General features: G+C 52.3%; 1 protein-coding gene across 16 annotated transcripts in view; it reads left to right on the forward strand.

Annotated features, from left to right (window-relative positions):
• The first annotated feature begins 1,063 nt into the window (after positions 1–1,063).
• The window catches only part of DYSF (dysferlin), a 214,406-nt gene continuing 192,042 nt past the window's right edge, over positions 1,064–23,427 (forward strand). For 9 of the 16 annotated variants that reach the window (XM_055122406.1, XM_004609122.2, XM_055122407.1 and 6 more), the window contains exon 1: positions 1,064–1,299. In XM_055122406.1, coding sequence (XP_054978381.1) covers positions 1,212–1,299 — 88 coding nt within the window. In that variant the 5' untranslated portion in view covers positions 1,064–1,211. Of the gene's footprint in view, positions 1,300–12,359; positions 12,555–23,427 lie in introns of those variants that run through there. The other 7 variants (XM_004609121.2, XM_004609119.2, XM_004609123.2 and 4 more) reach the window with 1 other exon arrangement.

Genomic DNA, 23,427 nt, shown 5'->3' on the forward strand with positions numbered 1-23,427 from the left:
AGGGTCCTTGTGGGCTCAGCATTGAATGGGAAATTAAATGGGGTCCACTGCATGCAAGGCAAGCTCTGTTCCCTATGGGGGGGAAAAATGTAATGATTCAAAAAAATGCCATATGAAAAAGCAGGACAACAACCTGATCTCAGATATAACATAAACCCACACTCACAGGAACAAAACACTTGGAATGGGAAAGTATACAAATGGTAATACTATCCATTTCAGATCAATTTCTCTTTCTTTTGAAAAAAGTTATTTTGAATTTGGGGAGCTTGGGGCTGGACCCAGCTGTGCTCAAGGCTAGTTACTCCTGGTACTGCTCAGGGGACCACATGGTGGTGCGAGGGATCTACCCTCGGTCGACAGTGTGCAGGACAAGCGCCTTACCTGCTGTACTTCCTCTCCCGTTCTCTTCTTTCTTCCACACCTAGCGGTGCTCAGGGCTGGAGAAAGCGGGTCTCCTGCTGCAAATCCGGGACTGCCGCCTGTTGAGCGGCTCTTGGGCGCTGCTGCTTCCACACCCTCTTTTCTTCTTTTCCAGATGACTAGCAGCACCCAGGGCCTCACAACTGCAAGCTCTTATACCCGCGGCCTCCTTTTGTACTTTTTGGCGTTGAAAGCAGCACGTGTCACTGCTTTTACGATCGGTGGGAGGGTAGGGGGAGAACTGGGGCGGGTGGGGGGGGGGGGAGGCGGCAAAGTTTTGAAAATCACCGATCTGCGACGTTCCTCAGCTCGCGTCTTCTTGAAAAAGCGCCGGCCCTGTGGCTGTCCCCCAGCCTGGACGCCCCCCACCCCGCCCTCCTACAGACTGTTCCCGGGATCTCGCCACCTACCGGGGCGCTGGGGCGGCTCCGGGAGAAGAGTGGACAGTCGGGGAGGGGCCAGCGCGATGCGGGCTGCGCGGGATGCGGGCATAGCGACACTGGGGCAGCCCCGGGGCTCCGGCGGCCGCCGCCCAGTCCGGTCCCCCACCCCCACCCCCGCCAGGTGCAAAACGCCGTGTCATTGGGAGAGTCCGCGGCCGGAGCATTGAATTACACAGCCCGGCCGGGCCCGGGGAGGGCGGAAGGGGAGCAGAAGCCCCCGGTTCCCGAGCGCGCGCCGCGGGTGGCTCAGTCCCCACCGTCAGGCTCGCCCGGAGCCCACCCGCGCCCGCCGCCGCCCGGCCCGACCTTCCCCCCCGCGCGCCCCGCGCCCTGCCCGACCGAGTCATGCTCCGGGTCTTCATCCTCTACGCCGAGAACGTGCACACGTCGGACGCCGACATCAGCGATGCCTACTGCTCCGCCGTGTTCGCAGGTAGGAGGCGCCCGGACCCCGTCGGGCGGGCACCGGGGACCCCGCGGTGGGTACCCCGCACTGTGCTTCATCGCGACCCGCCGGACTGGGAACTTGGCAGAACTTGCTCGCGGGGCAGGGGTGGAGGGTGGCTAGAGGGGTCTGGGGGGCACTCAGAGGGAAACTGAGGCAAGGCGCGTGGCTGAACGGAGATTTCCCCCGGCCCGGGAAGGCCGGGCGGCAACCTGGTCTCACTTGTCTTCTTTGGGTCTTTCAAGGAAGGCTCTTTGGGGGCAGCGGGCTTGGCTGCCGGCGCGCGAGATTGGGTCCCCCACCTGCCTTATTCTAAGTAGCTCGACTCGCACTGCCGCGCCCTGGCCTGGCCGCGCCGCTGGCCTCTACTCGCTGCTGGAGCTGGGCGGGCAGGCTCGGTCATGACAGGACCCCGTGTGCTCCCGGGACACTCAGGGTCAAGTCCCTGCTGGGCTTCATTGGGTTTGGAGTCATTCTGGGGAGAAGGACCAGGGGCCAAGAGTGGGAATTAGTGCCCCCAGCTTCCCTGGTCCCTGCCCCAGTCTCCCAGCTCTGCTGACGCAACGCGATTTCAAATCTACCTACATCCCAGCTTCCCTGGGCCCCGTCAGGCGTCAGCCAGTCCCTTTCCTTGTCACAAGCTCCTGCCCCTTTCAGGGCCTACGAGCGCACACCCAGAAACACACGTGGTCCCCAGCTGTCTTTAAGGAGCTGGTGGTGCATGCTCAGTGTCCACACAGTCCTTCCGGGGATGCTGCCCCTCAGTTGCCTGGGACAGGGGCCTCCATGCAGGTCCTGCCTCTGTACCCAGGGACTGGTCTCCTTCGCCTCTGGCCAGATTTCCTTCTCCCTTCCCTGACCTCAGCCCCCTTCCTCACTGTGCTCTTTCCTATCCCAGACTTCCTGGTTCCCCACCACCAGCCCCCACCTCCTGCAGGCGGCAGGAAAGAAGCCCGACAAACGATGAACTTAGGTGCTGGCTCCCATCCAGATTGTGTTACCCACAGGAAGTGCAGCCCAGGGGGCTCCTCTCCTGTTGCTGCTATTTCTGTCCCTGGGGTTGTCAGGGGAGCGGCTCCCCCACCATCCTACAGCTGTGTCCCTGAGCCAGCCCCACCTTCTGCCTGTGGTCAGTCCTGCCCTTGTGACCTGGCTCCTGGGGTGCGGGGACTCCCCTGTCCTGAGGAGCAGGGAAGCAGGCTGTCCACTGACCATGGTGCTTCCCCGGCTGCAGAGAGGGCAGGCTGGGACCCCCTGCTTGAGCCAGCCCTTCCGGGGGAATGCAGTCCCTCCTGCCCGGCCTGGCCGAGGTCCACCTCCTGCATCAGCCGCCTCTGACTTAGCCCATGTCCAAATTTGGCCTCTGTGTGCCTGCAGGCCTGCGCAGCCTCACTGTCCTGGCCAGGGCCAGGCTGGTGAATGATTGCACGGACTCGGCTCTCAGGGACTCGCTCCGCAGAGCACAGCCTCTTCCGGAGGAGTTCCCCCGGTCAGCTGGCGGGGACCTGGCCTTCCCATGCCCTTTAGGCGGGGGGCTCACGAAAGTCTGCCTGTGGCTCTCTGACAGCAATAGCCACGGGCACCCCTCACCGCTCCAGGGCAGAAATTCCATCCCCTGCTCCCACAGCACCGGAGGGTGAGGCCAGAGGGTGGCCTGGAATTCCCTCTCCACATGAGCAAAGAGGCCCAGAGGAGGCAAGGGTCCTCGGTCCTCCCCCAGGTGACACAGTGGCCCAAACGTCCCCTGCCCCCATCAGTGCCCTTAGTTGTTCTCAGCACTCATGGCTCAGAGGAAGAGAGTGCTTTGGGAAGCATTCCCTGTGCTGCCCACAGCCAGGCACCTGGGCCTGAGCCAGGATACGGCAGGGCTGTGCTCCCAGCAGAGGGCTGGGTCAGAGTGGGGGAGGCAGCCTGGAGACAGCCCAGACTGAGACCAATGACCCAAAGAAGGAGGACTCTCATGCCCGGAGAATGTGCATTTAGTCTGGGGGTGGGGGGTGACTTAAAGGGCCAGAGCACATTCCTGGCATGTGGAGCCTCTGGGGTCCATTCTCAGCACCTGGGTTCCATGCTCTGGTGGTACCTCCAGTACCGTTGGGCCTGAGCAGCGCTGAGCCGAGTGTCACCAGGAGTGGCCCTGGGCCCCTGGACACTGCTTGAGGGACAACCCCAACCCCGAATAAAGTTTTAGCTGAGAATGACTATTCCCAAAATAGAAAATGAGCTTCCTTACCATTTTCACAGGTGCTATTCCTTTACGTTTATTTTGGTTTTGGGGGCCACAACTATGCTCAGGCCTTTACTCCCAGCTCTGCACTCAAGAATCACTCGTGGCAGGGCTCAGGGGACCATGCACAGTGCCAGGGATTAAACTAGGGTTAGCTGGGTACAAGGCCAGTGCCTTGACCCTTGTGCTCTATCTCTCTGGCCCTCACTTATTTACTTTTAATTCAAAATTGCGGGGGGAGGGGAGGGTGGTTCTTGGGCCATACCTAGCAGTTCTTGGGGGTTGTTCTTGACTCTGTGCTGGTCCCTGGCAGAGCTCAGAGACACTGTGGTGCCAGGGTGGCTGGCTATGTGTGTGACAAGAGCAGATGCTGTTTCTTTAAAGTCCTACGAAAGAGATTTGAGCTATCCCGTAGCTCCCCCCACCGCCCCCTTTCTCTCTCCCTCTGGCTGGTCCTCTGCTTCCCCAGATGTGAACAGAAAAAGGAGCAGGGGCAGCTTGAAGCCCAGAGCCAGTCTGTCCGCACGTTTCCCCTTTATACCCTGCCACGGGTCGTCCCTTCTGCCATCACTCCCTTTCCCATGCAGGCCCAGACTCCTCACACTCTTTCTCTGCTCTGATGGGGGCTTTCTTGTCTCAGGGGGTCTCTGCCCTTCGACATCACCCTCTCTGGGCCTCAGAGGACTGGTCAGTCACCTCTGAGCAGTTCTTCGTGCCAGGCTATAGATGAGATGCCCAGCAGGCCTGTGGTGGCTGCTCAGGGGCTGAGAAATCAGTATCAAGGGTGCACTAGAGCTGTGGGCCCCGCGTTAGCGAGGCCTGGGTGAAGGAGGGTGGAGACGTTCTGTTCTGGAGTGCAGATAGCTGGTGCCCTGGCCCCCTTCCAGGGGGACAAAAGCAGCAAATAGCAGGGAGAAGGATGGAGAGAGCGCAGGTCTGGACCTGCTCTATCTGAGTTCTTGGGTTTGGAATGCCAGCTTTGCTCTTCCTAACTAGGTCTTTGGGCAAGTTCTTAAATACGCTGTTTCAGTTTCCTTATCTTTAAAGTGTTTATGAGAGCCATCGTGCCTGCTTTGGAAGGGATGTTCTGAAGGGTTTGTGTATTTTAAAATTTTTTTAAAGTTGAGTTATTGTGAGGTATATAATTAAAGATTATATATCTGTGATAAAATTTCAGTCATACAATATCTCTCCCCACCAGTGTCCCCAGTTTTCCTTCTGTGTCCCCTGCCTGCCCACCCCATCAGCTTTTGTGTTAAACCACATAACACACTTGGAATAATACCTGGTACTAGATACGTGCTGGCTATAATATAGTCATTATATACACTTCCACCATATTTATCATCATAATTTTGAGAGTTAGCCTGTATTATACACATACTGAGAGTATCCCGCCCGCATGGCAGAGACTGGTGTACTTGATATGCCAAAAAACAGTAACAACGACGATCCTCATTCCCCTGACCCTGAAAGTTCCCCCCAAATGCCATCGGGCTACACTAGTCATGACAGGGACGAATGGAGATGTTACTGGCGCCCATTCGAGCAAATTGATGAACAACGGGATGACAGTGATGCAGTGATACACACACCATGGAGTCACCACACACATCCAGAAGACTGTGACATGTTTGCCCATCAGCTCTGTTGGTTCAGCCGCTGTCCCAGCAGAACGGGCGCAGTGAGCTGAGGGAGGGCTGCCTGTCCCTCTATGTCCAGGCATGCTGTCGTGTGTCCTCTGGCTGGCCCTCCTGAGCAGCCCTTTCTAAGCAGAAGGGAGACGACAGTGACAGTGCTAGACCTTCTGTGGAACAGAAATCACTCCGCTGACTCTAAGATACCGCCCAGTCTCTCTCCCAGGTCAGACTCACTCTTTCTCTGCTCCCTGCGCCTGGTCTCTTTGCAGAGTGGTTCACTAGCATGAAGAGCTCTCGTGCTACTGAGAGCTCTCACCTCTGCCCCATACCCACTGGGTGCCAGGCCCTGTTGCTGAGCCTCTGAGGTGTGGTTCGATCCTCCCCTGCCTCTGTGAAGCATCATTCTCTGGATCCCACTGGCACGTTGGATGGATGGTGGCCACTGGGGTCCCCTATCCACAGGAACCAGCTGATGGGTGTTAGGTAAAGAATGAGGCCGTGATTTTCAGCTTCACTGATCTTCCAAGAGCAACTGTAACCCCAGAGTTGTAAGGGAAGTCTCTCATGTGCCTGTTTTTGTTACTATCCAAGTTTTTGTTACTCAGACACAGCGGGTAACAAAACCAAGTAACTGTGTGGTTTGGGCACAAGCAACAAGCCTGTGCCCTGGCGATGCCAGTGGCAGCATTGGAAGTATTGGAGACAAGTCAGAGACCTTGGTCCTGGCTGTCCTCTTGCTGGAGTGATCAGTCAGCGCTGCCCAGGACTACAGGGGAGGGGTGCAGGGGGAAGGTGGGCCAGGAGGGCTCCTCACCTCTATCTACCCTGACCCCCACCTCAGTGCAGCTAACATGACAACTGAAGTCAAACAAGCTTGCTGGCAAACTCTGCTTCGAAACAGGTGTCTCCTTCCCTCGCTGGCCACTGGGATAGGCCGGTCAGCTCACCTACTGGGTCTATGAGGAGTGTGTCCAGGTAAAGTAGCTTTGGGAAATTCTCATGAAACCAAAAGAAAGATCATCTCTAAGGGGACGCTCTGAGAGAGCTGCTTTTTTCTGAGACATGTCCCTTGTGTCTGGGCCCAGGATGTGGTCTACACTGGAGATAAGTGCTGGGCTGAGAATGGGCAGCCATTCTGGGGAGGTCAGGAAGGGGCACAGAATAGGGTCCCAGGAAGTGTTCAGGTCTCTGGCCACCAGCTCTTCACAGCAGGCGTGCAGAGCCCCTGTTCCTTGGACAGTAGCCAAGTGTTTGTGAAAGGATTATTCCTCTGCACATATGTGCTATGTCCCTTCTCGACATCCTGTGCTGCTTCTAATACATTAGGGCCGGAAACAGGGTGAGGAGTGGTCCTGAGAGGAGTGAAGCCTAAAATCATTTTTTTTTAAGTATCCAAAAAGGGGGACTGGAGCTACAGTACAGTGGGTAGGGCATTTGCCTTGCTTGCGGCCAACCCAGGTTTGACATCGAGCATCCTATATGGTTCCCTGAACACCAGTGGGAGTGATTCCTGAGCACAAAACCAGGAGTAACCCCAGAATATCACCAGGTGTGGCTTCAAAACAAACAAAACAAAACAAAACAAAACGGGGCCGGAGCAATAGCACAGCGGGTAGGGCGTTTGCCTTGCACGCGGCCGACCTGGGTTCGATCCCCGGCATCCCATATGGTCCCCCAAGCACTGCCAGAAGTAATTCCTGAGTGCAAAGCCAGGAGTAACCCCTGAGCATCGCTGGGTGTGACCCAAAAAGCAAAAAACAAAACAAAACAAAACAAAACAAAACAAAAGTATCTAAGATGTCCTCTAGGGGGCAGTACTGTCCTCTTTGAAAAACAGATTTCTGGGCTGGAGCAACAGCACAGAGGGTAGGGCGTTTGCCTTGCACGCGGCTGACCCGGATATGATTCCCAGCATCCCATATGGTTCCCTGAGCACCGCCAGGAGTAATTCCTGAGTGCAGAGCCAGGAGTAACCCCTGTGCATCTCCAGGTGTGACCCAAAATGCAGAAAAAGAAAAGAAAAAGAAAAAAAGAAAAACACAGATTTCACCTTAAAGTGGATTGGGAAGAACTCTGGAGTGCTCGTGCCAGGCCAGCACTGGCTGCCACTGGGGGAACCCGGCTGGTTGGGGCAGACTGGGTTTCCCCTGGATTCTGTGTGACCCACTTAGCAAACAAACAGGTGCATGAATAGTTGCTCCTGATGCTGGGGACCAGTCCTACGCGGGAAAATGACAGTGTGCGGGTCAGCCTAGACCAGGAGACCAGATAGGGCTTCTCTGGGGTCTCCGGAAAACGGGGAAGAGGGAGGGGAAGACCATCCTAGGCAGAGGGAGCTACAGAGCTCAGAGCTGAGAAGGAATCAGCACGTTCTAGAAACTGAGAAGCTGCTGGAGCTAGAGCTCAGAGAGTGAGGGGCCGAGCCCAGTGTCTCCCCGAGAAAGTAGCTGGGCTTCATCCCCCAAACAGTATAAGGGGAACTTTGCAGGGTTTTATTAGTGAGGATACCCTGATAAATACATACATGCATACATACATGCACACATATGCGTATATATACTTATGTATGTATGTGTATATATATATATCAGGAGAGGCATGGAGTGCCAGGAATTGAATCCAGGCCTTACATATGCTAGACATGTGTTCTACCACTTGAGCTACCTTCTCTGCCACCAATGTGGATAGTGGACCAGAAATGACCAGATGATGGGGAGGTGACTGGTGACAGGTCCCCAAGTAGCTCGCAGAGGGGAGGGTGGTGGGACACATTGATGGTAACCAAAGTCCTGGGCAGCAGCAAAGTTGTTGCAGGTGGCAGATAAGTGAAACCTTGCCCCAGAGATATTTTAACAATGTAGTCTTGCAGGGAAGGGCATTGGCAATGTCTGGTGGTGCTCAGAGGCTACTTCTGGCTCTGTGCTCAGGGGACACTCCTGGACAGGTTCAGGGATCTCACATAGTTAGCCTAAGTCAGCCGGGTGCAAGAGACGCGCCTTAGCTCCTCTGCTGTCTTTCCAACCCAAACGAGGACGTCTGAAAGTGAGTTTCATCCCTCAAACCAGTCTTCCTGGGAGCAAGACCCATTGGGTAGCAGGCCTAGGCAGGATCCTGAGAGAGTCTGGGCTCCAGGTGGGTACCGTGTCCAGCCCCCTTCAGTCAACACCCATTCCTGCTCCATTTCCCTTCGTGTCTGCGAGATCCTAGCGCAGGTGCCCACTGGGTCTGCATGCCTCTGTGCTCTCAAAACAGGAGCAGAGACAGCTGGTTCCTGTGCTGGTTCATGGTTCCCAGATTCTTCACTGTTTCCAGGAATGAAAATATTGAGTAATAAAAATGCTTAGACTCAGAGTTACAAATTAGAAAAGTTTATCAGAAAGTAAAAGAGAAAGGAAAAGGAACTCCCCAAGTAGGGAGGAACTTAGCATAGGATTTAGTGAACTATGGCTCATGTTTTTTGGTGGGGGGGTGGGGGTGTTCATAGGAAAATTGGGTCTTTGTGTTACAGATCATGTGGGAACTTAAAGATAGGAATGTTTCGTGTAGCCCCTTTCAATGAAAATTGGACTCTTTATATTTCTTATGTCTGGCCATTTGCTTTAGTTATTGCCCATCAACCATCTTAGTTTCCCAGTGAGCCTAAGTTCAGGGGGAGAATTTTATGGTCTTGGGGAATTGCTAACTTCCCGTTTATCAGGAACAGCTGAGGGATTCACAGGAACATTAAAAATATAGGATAGGGGCTGGAGTGATAGCACAGAAGGTAGGGCGTTTGTCCTGCTGTGGCCGACTCGGGTTCGATTACCAGCAGCCCATATGGTCCCCTGAGCATTGCCAGGAGTGATTCCTGAGTGCAAAGCCAGGAGTAGCCCTTGAGCATCGCCAGGTGTGACCCCCAAAAAGGCTATATATACATATATATATATATATACATATATATATGTGGCTATATATATAGCCCTATCATATATATATACATATATAAATGTATATATATTATTTATATATATATATGATAGGGGCAGTCAAAAATGAGACTGCTCCCAGCAGCTGGCAAGGGGAAACTGAAGCTTTCTTTTTCATTCTCATAAAGAAGGGCTTATCCCAGCCTGGAGCATTGTCTCTTCAGGGGAACAACTTGGGGCCTGTGGGTCATACTGAGAGAGGAAAAAGGACCTGCACCCAGAAGCAACTGGATTCAGGAGGCTGAGGCCAGCGGAAGCTCTCTGCTCCGTCCATTGGGAGTAAGTGGAGGGGAGGATGGCCCCGGGGTGCTGTGGGGCTGGGAGGAGAAAAGCGTGCAAGAGGAGAGAGGGAGGCGGAAGTGACCGCAGGAGCCCAGTGTGGTTGTCCAGCAGCGTCAGGGGCACGCTGAGTTGGGGGGCCTGGCCTCAGGCCACAGAGGGGCCAGGGAGCTGTCCATTCTCCCACAGGCTCAGCGGGGAGAGCCCAAGGATGGGGTTGGCAAAGTTGAATTTCCCCAGGGTTGTGGTGTAGACTCATACACAGGCTGAGCTGGGCCCTGGGCTGCCGCTGCTGTAAGTAGAGCGAGTGCCTTGTCAGCAGGAGACTGGTGAGGCTCCGAGTCGGCTCTCCTGGCACCAGCCCTCATGCCCGAGTGCCATCCCAGCAGCCCTGCTGAGTGGACTCCCCTGGCCGCGGCCCAGTGTGGCACCCTTGGTGGGGAGATGGCTCATTGGAGTGAGGCCCCACATTCAACACCCAGCACTGAGGTGGGACCCCCAGGTTCTGGTGGGCCCAGCACTGCATGGACCCCCAGATATGCCAAGCCTGAGCAGCTGCCTACTGGGCGAGTACTATCTACTGAGTAGAGGTGGGTGTAGTCCCCAGGGTCCCTGGAAAAGAAGACTAAGTAAAGGCTGGAGGGGGTAAGACACTTGCTTTGTATGTGGCTGACCCTGGTTTGGTCCCTGACATGGCATAGGGTCCCGCAAATATAACCAGGAGCGATCCTTGAGCATCGAGCCAGGAGTAATTCCTAAACATTGTTGGGAGCTGCCCTCAAACCAAGTAATAATAATTTATTTTAAAAGTGTGTGAACTCCATCAACAGAGAAGCGGCAGGCATTCTGGTGAGCAACGCGGCCCGGAAAATGCTCCGGACCCGAATTGGGGCCAACAACACCGGGGAGCCGGAAGGAGGAGGTGCAGCCAGCACACCTTCTCCAGATGGAGCCCTGGCGACACTGAGCAGCAACTTACACGGCTCCGGGATTCGGGACTGGGACACATCCGAGCCACGCGACCTTTTCTAAAACCTGAAAACATACAATCTTTTAATGGAAAACTAATTATCAAATGCTTCCTTAATAGGGTTATCTTGTTTCGGGGTATAACTCCCACAATAATAATGAGTTTTGTGTTGAAATACGGAACGTAATCAAGGTGAAGAGAAAATGAAGTGAAATTCATCAGTTATACAGTTGGGGTGGGGGGCGGGGGGTATACCGGGGATTTTGGTGGTGGAATATGGGCACTGGTGAAGGGATGGTGTTTGAATACGGTATAACTGAGACATAAACTTGAGAACTCTGTAACTTTCCACATGGTGATAAAAAAAAAAAAGTGTGTGAACTCCAGTGCTTTACAGCCCGCTGTGTGTGAAATTCAGTAAGCACTGCAACTAAAAGCTCTGCAGCCAGGGACATTCATGTGACACTGGTGAACCCTGACACAGAAACAATAGAAGGAGGAAATGTTCATAAGGGACAGATGTGGCTCAGTGGTAGAGTATGTCCCTCACGTTAGAAAAAAAAATGTGAATCTTCCAAGTAAAAGTCTTCTATCAGGGAGATGAGATTTCTTCCTTCCTTCCTTCCTTCTTTCTTTCTTTCTTTCTTTCTTTCTTTCTTTCTTTCTTTCTTTCTTTCTTTCTTTCTTTCTTTCTTTCTTTCTTTCTTTCTTTCTTTCTTTCTTTCTTTCTTTCTTTCTTTCTTCTCTCTCCTTCCTTCTTCCTTCCTTCCTCCTTCCCTTCCTTCCTCCCTTCTTTCCTTTCTTCTTTTCTTTTTGTGAAGCAAGTATTTTTTGTTGAAAAATTTTAAAGATGTGAAGAGACAGAGACAGAGACAGAGAGAGGTATGTATGAGAGAGAGAGAGAGAGAGAGAGAGAGAGAGAGAGAGAGAGAGAGAGAGAGAGAGAGAGAGAGAGATGTATTGGAGAGAGAACATAGGCTTCTCCAAAATGGTGATAAGCAAGCATAGAAACAGAGAGAAGCAAGTGAGATACATGAGTACACGTGTTCAAACGAGATCAAGCAGCGGAGGTGAAGTTATTTTACAGAGGAATAATAACTAGTAATGGTTACATTGTCACCAGCGCACCGAGTTGAGTGATTATTTGGGAGGTAGCAGGAGGCCAGGTGCTAGGTGACGGGACCCATGGATAGAGAGGGCAGGAGCCCTGGACTGCAGCTGAAACAGCTCATCCGCTGGGAGGAAACCAGATGTGACACAAGGTGGTGCTAAGGGCTGTCACCTCCTAAGGATGGAGAGCTCAGAAATTTCCTCCACGTCGAGACAGGAGGAGACGTTGCAGGGGCCCTCTTGGACAGCGTGGAGCCCTGCTCTCTGGGGAACATTTTGGACCGAGACTCCACCTCGGGGCCCCTCGCTGCTCTGGAGAAAGCCGAGGCGGGTTCGCGAGGGCTCGGAGCCTGGCGGTGCTGGGCGGCCGGCAGATCCACAGCGCCGCAGACCCGGCACGGAAGGCAGAACCGGGCCAGGCTGCGCCCGGCGGTGCGGGCTCCGCGCTCCAGGCTCGGCGCACCCCGTCTGTACCGTCCGGCGCCCCGTAGTCCCCGTCGGCGACCCCCGCCCGCCCTCCTTCGCGTCTCCGTCCCTCTGTCCGCCTGACGTCTCGAGTGGGCGCTGGGGTCGGGTCGGTCGGCCGCACACGGGGCTCTCCTGGTCCCTGAGCGGGCGCTGCGCGCCCACCCGCAACAGGATCCGACGGCTAAGCCGTGCGCCCCGCAGTGGGCTCCGGTGCGTCCTTTGCAAGCGGCGAGCGGGGCCCAGCGCCCCCGCGCGCGCCCATCTGACCCCTGTCCCGCCCCGCCACCGCGGGCAGGGCGGGTCCCGGCGGGCAGGGGCGGGAGGGGAGGGTCCGCCCCGAGGGTGTCCGGTGTCTTCCGAGAGAGGGCCTCTCCCTTGCCCTGGCGACTTCGCCCCCGGGCAGCAGCGAGGGTGACGCTCCCGTTTGGCGTGGCCGAGGCGGGTCCTTGCTCGGTGGTGCCTGGGCCAGCGTGCTGCCCGGGGCGGCTCAACCATGCTGTGCTGCCTGCTGGTGAGGGCCAGCGACCTCCCCAGCGTGAAGAAGGACCGGCGCAGCGACCCGGTGGCCAGTCTAACGTTCCGAGGTGAGAGCCCTTGTGGCCGCTGCGCCCGGCGCCTTGCCCGCGCCTCTCCGTCTGGTCTGTCTGTCCGGGTGCGCGGGCTGCGCGGCTCTGCCTGTCGGGGCATCAGACAGAAACCTCAGCGCCGGCTTCTGCAGAGGAGTGGGGAGCGGGAACTGCTCGCCGTGGCCTCGTGCTCTAAAAGTTTGGAGAGCGAAAAGGTCCATAGATTGTAAGACCCATTCCAGATGAACTGAGAGAGAGAGAAAAAAAAATACCCAAACCAAAATACCGCGGGGAAGTAGGGATAAGAGTGGGTGCTGATCGGGGCAAGGAACGGGATTGCTTAAACGTGGGGCTTGTCCAGGTTGCTTTGAAAGTTACGTCTATTTCATTCATTCATTATTTTTTATTTATTTTTATATTTTTGCTTTTTGGGTCACACCCAGCGGTGCTCAGGGGTTACTCCTGGCTCTGCACTCAGGAATTACTCCTGGCAGGGCTCAGGGGACCATATGGGATGCTGGGAATCGAACCTGGGTTGGCTGCGTGCAAGGCAAACGCCCAACCCTCTGTGCTATGGCTCCAGCCCTCTCATTTGCCATCTTTAGGCAATACCAGCCTTATGGAAACCTGCTTCTTTTCACTTGAGAGGAAAAGGGACAGATAGACTAGGACGGACAAGGTCCTGACAGGAGGACTTTTGAGGGTTGTTTAGGGGTGCTGCTCCAAAAGTAAAGACCCCCAAAGCCTCCAGATGCTGCTTAGTGAGGAGGTTCTGTGAGATAACAAAGGACACCCTCCTCCCTTACCAGCAACCACCCAACCCGCTTCAGGGCAGACATTCCCACGGAAGGAGGTGTCTCAGGAGGGGGAAATGGAAGAGGAAGAATCTGTCGAATTTCAGAGAAGAAACAATGGCTGTGAGTCAGGACCCCAGTTCTGCAAAGGAAGATAAATAAGAAGAGAGAGGCTTTCCTCCTACCACCAGGCACGTGCTATGGTTTTGTGCAGCTTAAAAATATCTGTATGGATGGAATAGAGAAGGGGTCACTAAGAAAATGATGGCTGGAGGAACCAGTCAGGATGGGAGATGCATGCCGAAAGTAGATAATGGACCAAACATGATGACCTCTCAGTGTCTGTGTTGCAAGCCATAATGCCCAAAAGTAGAGAGAGAGTATGGGGAATATTTTCTGCCATAGAGGCAGGGGGAGGGTGGGAAAGGGGGGGTATACCCGGGATATTGGTGGTGGGGAATGTGCACTGGTGGAGGGATGGGTATTTGATCATTGTGAGATTGTAACCCAAACATGAAAGCTTGTAACTATCTCACGGTGATTCAGTAAAATTAAAAAAAATTTTTTTAAAAAGTTAATACAAATAAAAGTTTGTTCAGACTTAAAATATATATATATCTGTATGGAGCAAGAGTGATAGTCCAGGAGGTAAGGTGCTTGCTTTGCCTGTAGCCCACCCTGGGTTGATCCCTGGCACACCATATGGTCCCCTGAGCCCACCAGGAGTGATCCTCCAGCACAGAGCCAGGAGTAAGCCCCAAAAAGCACTGGGCATGGCCTCCCCCAATTACAATTTTGTGTCACTAAAGATACTTCAATATAGATGGATGAGCAGCTGGTGTTTCCCTGAGGTACGAAAACTACAGAGAGCTCCAGGGGACCCTTAACTCTGACCTATGATCTCCATCTGTTCCCCAAAGACCCCCCACCCTCCAAATACATAATAATTAAAAGCTTAGATGAAAGACACAATAATTTGGCAAGGTCAGAACTTTATGTGACTTTTTTTTTTTTTTGGTCTTGGGACAGTTCACAGTCTATTGTTTGGAAAGTGTCCTAAAATTTTTTGAAATGCTTGGCTCTTTGCATCCATCGGTGACATTCCTAAAAAGCAACTTCAGGAAACGCCTCGATTTCCCATCCTTCAGATTCTGCCGCAGCCATTTTTTGCCTAGCCCTGGCCGGCTCACCCGCAGCTGGGAAAGAAGTTCCCTAAGGACTCTGAGTCTGGGGACCTACCCAGCCCAGGTTCCTCGGACGCACTGGGACTCTTCTGAGGAATCATAGCTCTCCCCTGGTTCTGGAACGTATCGGGAGAGCTGCTAGCTCTTCCTGCCCTGTGGATGGGGAAGTGAAACCCTGGGGGCAGTGGATGAGGCAGCCAGGTTAGTGGGTGGGGCAGAAACTGCTCTAGTGGACAGTGCCCTTGTGCCAGGTAGGTGACACAGTCTAGTGCAGATCCCCTGGCACGGGGGTGCAGTGGCCGCACCCACTCTGACTCTCAGCCTCTGGGTGCCCCATCTTTTGCCATGGTGCACTATTGTATAAACTTTGGGTGGCCAGGGAAGGCCCTGACGGCTTTCCCCATCACCGCCTAGGTTGGGAGGTCTCGGGCCACTTGCCCAGCTGGGGAGGCCCGTGCCATGGGGCAGATGGAGGAGGAAATGAGGGTCAAGCCAGTTGGTTGATCAGTTGCTGTTTATTCCATTCTCCCCACTCACCTGTTCCAATCTCTCTGAGCCCCCCATTCTAGCCTCACACTGCCCCTCATTCCCGTCTCCTCCTGGCTCTTCTGCTCATCTCTCTGCGCTCCATCTTGCTGCCCAGACATAGCATTAACTGTCTTCTTGTGCTCGTACAAAGAGGACATTGATCTAAATTAACTATGCAAAGGACTTAAGGAGAAGAGAAAAACAATATCTACAAGTTAACAGAGCACAAAGGAAGAAGTTACAAATAAACACAGAGGAATGGGAGCACTGTGATGAAAGTAACTCAAATAAACCTAAGCTTCTTGTGGCAATGTTATCCTATACACTATATCTTCCCATTGACAATCCCCTTCCCAAACTGAAATAGAATAAAACATCACCAGTTCTTTGATCTGGCTGCACCCACACCTTCTCCAGGAAGGCACTCAGGATTCTCTGACCACTAGTCTCTGGTTCCCAGAGGCACAGTGCCTTGCTGGAGTGACTGGTGCATGCCCCCAGTAGCTTGCTCCTTGCTCAGGAAGCCACGATGCTGAGAGCAGCTACAGCCTGTCCTCACCAGGTACACAGAGGTGCTTGGTGGTTTTGTGTCAGTTCTGGCTCAGCCTGTGTTTGCGGTTCTGATGTACCTGGAGCACCACACCCACTCTGAATCCCGGCTCCCTAGGCTTTTCAGAGCCCATGAATCTCCTGAAAAATATTACCTGGGAGACAGATTCCTGGGTCCTCTCCAGAAAAGGGGTGGTGCTGCTGGTGCTAAGTGTTCAGAGATTCAGCATTTGACACCATCCCTTAGAGAGATGCAGGTGAGCTGGGGTGGAAGGTAAAACTAACGCGCCTCTCCCGGCAGGTCTCTGTGCTGGCATTTCGGCTGAATTGATGCTTAGGGATGAAACTGTTACTTTTATTTTATTAATTAATTAATTAATTAATTAATTAATTTATTTATTTATTGCCTTTTTGGGTCACACCTGGCAATGCACAGGGGTTATTCCTGGCGTTGCACTCAGGAATTACCCCTGGCGGTGCTCAGAGGACCATATGGGATGCTGGTAATCGAGCCTGGGTCGGCCTCGTGCAAGGCAAATGCCCTACCCGCTGTGCTATTGCTCCAGCCCCCACTGTTACTTTTAGACCTAGGTAAACCTTGGATTCTTAATCCTGGCTGCATATCGGAATTATGTTGAAAAGAATTTACGTATGTGTGTCTGTGTGTCTCTGTGTGTGTCTGTGTGTCTGTGCGTGTGTGTGCACTTGTCAGTGCTCAGGGATTACTCCTGGCTCTGTGCTCAGGGATAATTCCTGGCAGTGCCCAGGAGACCCTGAGGGGTGCCAGGGATTGAACTCCTTGCAAGGTAAGCACACTAATCCTTGTATTATCTCTCCAGCCCCTCCCAGGTTGCTCTCTTTTGAAGCAGGCTCTGTGGAGGAGGGGCCAGATTTAGGTACTTCTGGAGAAAAAAAGTCCCCTAAGGGACAGGCAGGGCAGAGAACTTCCAATCGATAGCATAGCGGGTAAGGTGTTTGCCTTGCACGTGGCCGACCAGGATTCAATTCCCAGTATCCCATATGGTCCCCCAAGCAACGCCAGGAGTAATTCCTGAGTGCATGAGCCAGGAGTAACCCCTGTGCATCGCTGGGTGTGACCCAAAAAGCTAAACAAAACAAAACAAAACAAAACAAAACAAAACCCAAACAAAACAATCAACCTCCTCATATGGAAGAAGTGTTGGGCTCCCCTAAGCAGCTCCAGTACGTGCCCCTGACTGGCCTCACCCTCCTTGCAGTTGTTCCTGGGCATTCCAGCCTGGGATGTAATTTCAGGACTTGCTTCTCAAAATAGACCAGGAGCTCTGTGGGCTCCACTCTGGGGGCACCGTTTGGCTCCCCTGTCTTAAGGCTTCAGGGTGGAGGCTGTTAATGAATCATCATTCCCTTGTTCTTGTGCCTGTTAGTAAAACTGCCATACGTGGGCCATGGGAGATATTTTGGCTAGGCCACCTGTGAAGCACTTGGTGATCTAGTTCAACTTTCTGTCCTGTTCATTTTTCAGCTTCTAATGTGATTATTCATGTCCTGCCTCTGCAGATTTATCTCATTAATCAATATTATTTACTGGACACCTACTACATGCTGCATGTTCTTTGAGGTACTGGGAATGGATGTTTTCTCTGAAAACAAGACCAAGTCCCTGGTCCTTATGCCCAAATGTGCTATTTTTCTTGTCAGTTGCATCTCCTGGGTCTTCACTTGGATTTCTACCTGCTTTCCTGGGATCATCAGCTAGAAACTCAAGAGCTGCTATTGTTCTTCCCTCTCTCCCATCCTGCCAGGTCCTCCCCTGCTCCCCAGGGTTTTCTTCCCCCTCTTCTATCTCCTGGGCACTTCTCTGACTCTAGCCAGAAGCTTTGGAGCTTAAGTGGTGCTGGAGATTGAACCCAGGGCAGTTGCATGCAAGGCAAGTGCCCTATCTGCTGTACTGTCTCTCTAGCACTCTCTGAATCTGGCAATTTTGTTGTTTTGGGCCACACCCCGTGATGCTCGGGGATTACTCCTGGCTCTGTTCTCAGTGATCATTCCTGGTAGGCTTAGGGGACAATATGTGGTGCCAGGGATTGACCCCTGCTTGGCTGCATGCAAAATCTGTACCAGTTTCACCATCCTGCCAGACAAGCTTGAGGTTTATTTTCATTTAATCCTGCTAATATTTTTTTTATTAAAAGCATTATTATGCAAGTATTTAACAAAATTTTGTTTGTATTTAGACCACCCCCAACAGTGCTCAGGGCTTCCTTCTGGTTCTGAGAGCAGGAACCACTCCTGCTGATGCACAGGGGACCACAATATGGGGTGGCAGGGATCAACCCCTGGCCAGCTGCATGCAAGGCAAGCCGTCTTACCTGTTATGCTCTCTTGCCAGACCCCTGAATTGCCTTTCATTTCTTTGTTGTTGTTGTTGTTGCTTTGGGGGTCACACCCAGTGATACTTGGGAGTTGCCCCCAGCAGTGTTCAGGAGATGATGTGGTGCTGGGGTCAGAACCAGGGATTCAACCCGGGGCTCCCGAATGCCAGGAAGAGGCCTTGGACCTCTCTGGCTGACCCGGAATTGCTTTCAATTTGCCTGTTATTTGGGGGAACGGGTGGTAAAAGTGTTTGTGCTCTTTATAAATGGAGGGTATTAGCACTTTGTCACTGAGAGTACCTTCCCAAGTTCTAATGGTCCTGTTGAGTCTAAAGGTGGCCCCTACGGCGTGCAGCCCATCACAGCCAGTGTACCCCCACCTCCGCCACTGCCTCTTCCTGGCTTCTGTTTCCCAGAAAGTGAAGTTTCAGGATTTAGAAAAATGGAGATAAGGGTGACAAGAGGAGGGAAGGAAGTGACAGCTGCACGGCTCTTGGGGTGTATGGGCATGAGTCAGGGCAATCATCAGAGCCTACCTCCTTTTTCTGTTAAGGGTCCCTACGCAAGGAAGGAAAGTCGCCTTCCTTCCGCAGATGCCAGGGGTATTTTTAATGTTGTTTTTTGGGCCACACCCAGCAGTGCTCAGGGCTTATTCCTGGCTCTGCACTCAAGGATCACTCTTGGCATTACTCAGGGGACCGTATGAGGTGCTGGGGATTGACCCATCCATGCTACTATCGCTCCAGTTTCACTAGGGTTATTTTTTTTTCTTTTCTTTTTTTAAATTAAATTAAATTAAATTATTTAAATTGAATCACTGTGAGATAGACCCTTACAAAGCTGTTCATGATTAGGTTTCAGTCATACAATATTCCAACACCCATCCCTCCATCAGTGTTCATTTCCCTGCACCAGTGTCCCCAGGTTCCCTCCTATCATCCCTATCATCCACCCACCCCGAAGCCTGCTTCTCTGGCAGGCACCTCTCTCTCTCTCTCTCTCTCTCTCTCTCTCTCTCTCTCTCTCTCTCTCTCTCTCTCTCTCTCCCTCTCTCTCTCCTGTTGTGCACTGCGGTTTGCAATACAGCAATACAGATACTGAAAGGTTATCCCTTTACCTACATTGAACACTAGGTTCGTGTCCAGCGTGACAACTTCCAACTATTACTGTCATGCTGGTCTCTTCTCTATCTTACCAACCCCCTCTCTGCCCCTCCTCCCTCCCAGCCCTGTGGTGGATTCCAACCACTGACCAGACCTCCTAGCCCTTGTTGTCCCCAACCACCAGTGGTATTTTCGCTTCATTCACTTGCTGCTGCCTTTTGATGGGCTTGCCTGATGCGTCCGATTTCTGGCACTTCTCTGTCTGAAGGGCGTTTTAATGTGATGCCTGGAAACGTGGCGCTCGCGGTTCTTGGCCACCATGATCAGCGAGAGACTGCGCCCAGGATCTGAAGGTGTCCCACCCCTTCTCACAGTGCGTCTGTCGCCTACTTCACGGGCAGAAAACAGCCTGTAGCACTCGCTCTGGTCCTGATCGCCCCCCAACTAGGCCATCGCCCCCCCCACCAAGTTACTGCTGGTGCCCCTCGAGCCCTATCCTGCACCTCCTTCTGCCCCTGCTCCACCCAGACAATAGCCATGAGCCCCGGCCCCACCGCCTGTGTCTTTACCATCTGGCAGCTGGACCTTAAAAATGGTGTAAAATACACAGAATGTGCCATTTACCACCTGACCCGTATTCAGATGTAGCGCTTAGCCACCGATATTAAGAACATTTATCTGAGTTTGCAGTCATCACTCATGTATCCTCTCCAGAATGCTTTGATTTCCCCAACTGAAGCCCTGTGCCCATTTAATAGTAACAATAACGTCTCATACCCCTCCCCGAATCTTATTCCTTTATAGCCATGCCTTCAGAGTCCAGACATTTTATAGCACCTTCCAGAAACTCCTTCTCCTTTTGTTTATTTAAAAAAAAATTTAATTTGTTGTTGTTGTTGTTTTTTTGGTGGGGGAGGGCCTTAGGGAGGGCACACCCAGCTGTGCTAAGGGCTTACTCTGGGTCTGCACTCGGGGCTGCACGGGGAACCTTATGTGGTACTGGGCATTGAACTGGGCTTGGCTGTATGCAAGGCAGGCGCCCTGGCCTCTGTGCTGGCTCTCCAGCCCCAGCATCTGCCCCCTTTCAAAGCCTGGGAGAATTTCCTTTCTGGAAACCCCACATTCTGCCAGTGCACTGATGAGTTAGTGAACACGTGGGCGCTCCACACTCCGGCTCCTGACATAATGCTTCGGGGAGCAGGGGGTGGGGGTGGGTGTGTGCCCCAAGTCTCTAGACTGCGCTAGACAGTTCCAAGAGCGTGTGTCTCTTGCTGTCTTCACTCTCTGTCCTCCAGCGGGGCTTACTGGGCCATCTTCAGAGGCCACCCTACTGGGTCAGCTCCCAGCATTTCAGCTCTGCAGGTGGGGACCACTTCTTCTTCACTTGAATGCCTAGTGTGGTGGCTGTGGTGTCCACAATCCCTTTGATGAGTCCCACCCAGCACAGAGTTGGGCACGTGTGAGGAAGGCATAACCCTCTGCACGCCTTTATTCCCATCCCCCTGCATGGAGGTCAGTGGTCCCTACAAGCTAGGAGTAGCAGCTTTTTCTAAGTATGAGTCTTTTCAAGACTTGGTGCTCTAAGCACTTTTTCTTCATCATCATCATCATCATCATCATCATCATCATCATCATCATCATCATCATCCCATTGATTGTCGAATTATCGAGCAGTAATGTCTCCATTCGTCCTAGCCGTGAGATTTTATTTATTTTTAATTTTTTAATTTTTTTGGCTTTTTGGGTCACACCCGGCAATGCTCAGGGCTGACTCCTGGTTCTGCACTCAGGAATCACTCCTTGCGGTGCTTGGGGGATCATATGGGATGCTGAGAATTGAACCCGGGTCTGCTGCGTGCAAGGCAAATGCCCTACCCGCTGTATTATCGCTCCAGCCCCAATTTTAGATTGGGGCTGGAATCTTTAGAATCTTTACTCGTCCTTTCCAATGGTGCCGCATTGGAGGCTCTTTCAGGGTTAGGGGAATGAGACCCATCATTGTTACGGGTTTTGGCATGTGAATACAACATGGGGAGTTTGCGAGGCTCTCCCATGCGGGCAGGAAGCTCTTGGTAGCTTGCCAGGTTATAGCTTGGTAGCTTGCCAGGTAGGCTATAAGATGTCTTTCAGGAGCTTGGTTTTATAGTCTCTGGATGTTGACCGGTGGTGGGATTTTTAAAAAAAAATTTTTTTGTTTCATTGTGGTAACATATATAATATATAAAATATAAAACCAATTACCACGTTAACCATTTTTCAGTAATTCAGTGGCATCGACCATTCAACGCTCATGGTTCACCGCCACTATCTCTAGAACTTTTCTGAAGGTGTCCCACCCCTTCTCACAATGCATCTGTCATCTACTTCATGGCCAGGAAGCAGCCTGTAACACTTGCTCTGGTCCTGAACACTCCCCCTTTCACTAGGCCATTGTCCCCGCCTCCCACCCAGTCACTCCAGGTGCCCCTCTCCTATCCAAATTGAGACTCTAACACATTAAACAATAAAGTAGAGGGCGGAGGATGGGAATGATTAATGGGATTGAAAATAACAATGCCTAAAATGAGGGGGGGGAAAAGCCAATAAACTCCCGACCCCACTCCCAATCCTTAACCCCTCCATTCTACCTCCAGTTCCTAGGACTTGACTATTCCAGATGCCTCTTTTACATGAAGCCATAGAATATTTGCCCTGCTGTGTTAGCTTATTTCAGTGTGATGTTTTCAAGCTCATCTGCGTGGTGATAGGTATTAGAATTCCTTCCTCTTGAAGGCTAAGTGCTGGTCCGTAGCATGGATCTTCCACCTTCTTTGTTCTTCTGGGAAATGATATTGAGGCTTTTGGTACCCTTTTGAACTACAGTGGGAAATGCATTTTTTTTCTTCTACTGTTTTACTTATGGTTTATATTTTTTTATATAGTTTAGGCAACAAGATTATAATAGTTAACATTTCTAGTTCTAATGTAGAAAGTTACTACACCTTCACCATCACCAAAATTCCCGAGGGTCCTCCACTTCTTTAGTCTCTGGTTTGCCTCTTCATTTCTCTCTCTCTCTTTCTCTCTCTCTCTCTCTCTCTCTCTCTCTCTCTCTCTCTCTCTCTCTCTCTCTCTCTCTCTCTCTCCTTCTTTGTAGAGAGAGAGTATTCCCCACTTCTTTGGCTTTGTGTTTTGTGCCACACCTGGCAGTGCTCAGTTTACTCCTGACTGTGCTTGCTGGTACCACTCCAGGTAGCCTTGGGCACCATATGGGATGTTGGTGATCAAACCAAGTTGGCTGTGTGCAAGGGAAGTGCCCTGCCTGCTGTACTGTCACTCTGGCCTCCTCTTTCCCCCATTTCTTTTCTTTTTTTTTTTTTCCTTTCCGGATCACACCCAGTTATGCTCCGTGTCTTGCGACTCCTGGCCCAGCACTCAGAAATTACTCCTGGTGATGCTGGGGGAACAATATGGGATGCCGGGAGTCGAACCTGGGTCTGCCTCATGCAAGGCAAATGCCCTACCTGCTGTGCCATCGCTCTGACCCTCCCCCATTTCTTGATAATCTCAGTTTTATAATCCAAGGCCAAGGGCTTCTCGCTTTCAATATGTCTGTTCCCTTGTTTTGTCATGATCTACCACAGACAAGTGAGATGATTTGGTATTTTGCAATAGCAGTTTTCAGCCTTTCCACTAACTTTCTGGGCCTAGAAGCGTCCCCGGTGGGTGACCCTCACTGCCCGTGATAACCCCTGTATTTGCTCCATCTTCTCTACTCTCCCAATGGCCCAAAGCCTCTGTGAGCATCACAGAAACGAGCATTCTGCTTTCTGAATGTGCCTTACCTTTGTGCAGGGGTCGTGGTCAGGGGTGTCCGTCTGGCCAACCAAGAGGTCAAGAGGTCAAGAGAACCAGCTGGTTCTGCCAGGGTGCTTCCTTCTACAAATGACTCCCAGGGTGCCCAGGTTCTAGAAGGCTAACAAGCACCTGGCCCATGAAAGGGACTCATCCCTACTTGCTGGGCTAGAAGTGGTGGGTGAAGCCTGCAGTTTGAGTCAGTCCCTTGGATGCTGCAGCTCCACTGGACCAGATGCCAGGGGAAGCACTCTGGCTTCTTGGGTGAGGCCACACCATGTTGGCAGCTGTGGTCAAGTGTGTGGCTTCTGCTAGTGGAGCCTGCTCAGCCAGGTGACCCCAAGTGTGTGGTTGAGCCCAAGAGTTTGACTCTTTTCTGTTTCTTCCCTCCCTCCCTCTTTCCTCCTTCATCCTTCCTTCCTTCTTTCTTTCTTTCTTTCTTTCTTTCTTTCTTTCTTTCTTTCTTTCTTTCTTTCTTTCTTTCTTTCTTTCTTTCTTTCTTTCTTTCTTTCTTTCTTTCTTTCTTTCTTTCCTTCCTTCCTTCC

Source organism: Sorex araneus, chromosome X (assembly GCF_027595985.1).
Source record: "Sorex araneus isolate mSorAra2 chromosome X, mSorAra2.pri, whole genome shotgun sequence".
Taxonomy (NCBI): Eukaryota; Metazoa; Chordata; class Mammalia; order Eulipotyphla; family Soricidae; genus Sorex; species Sorex araneus.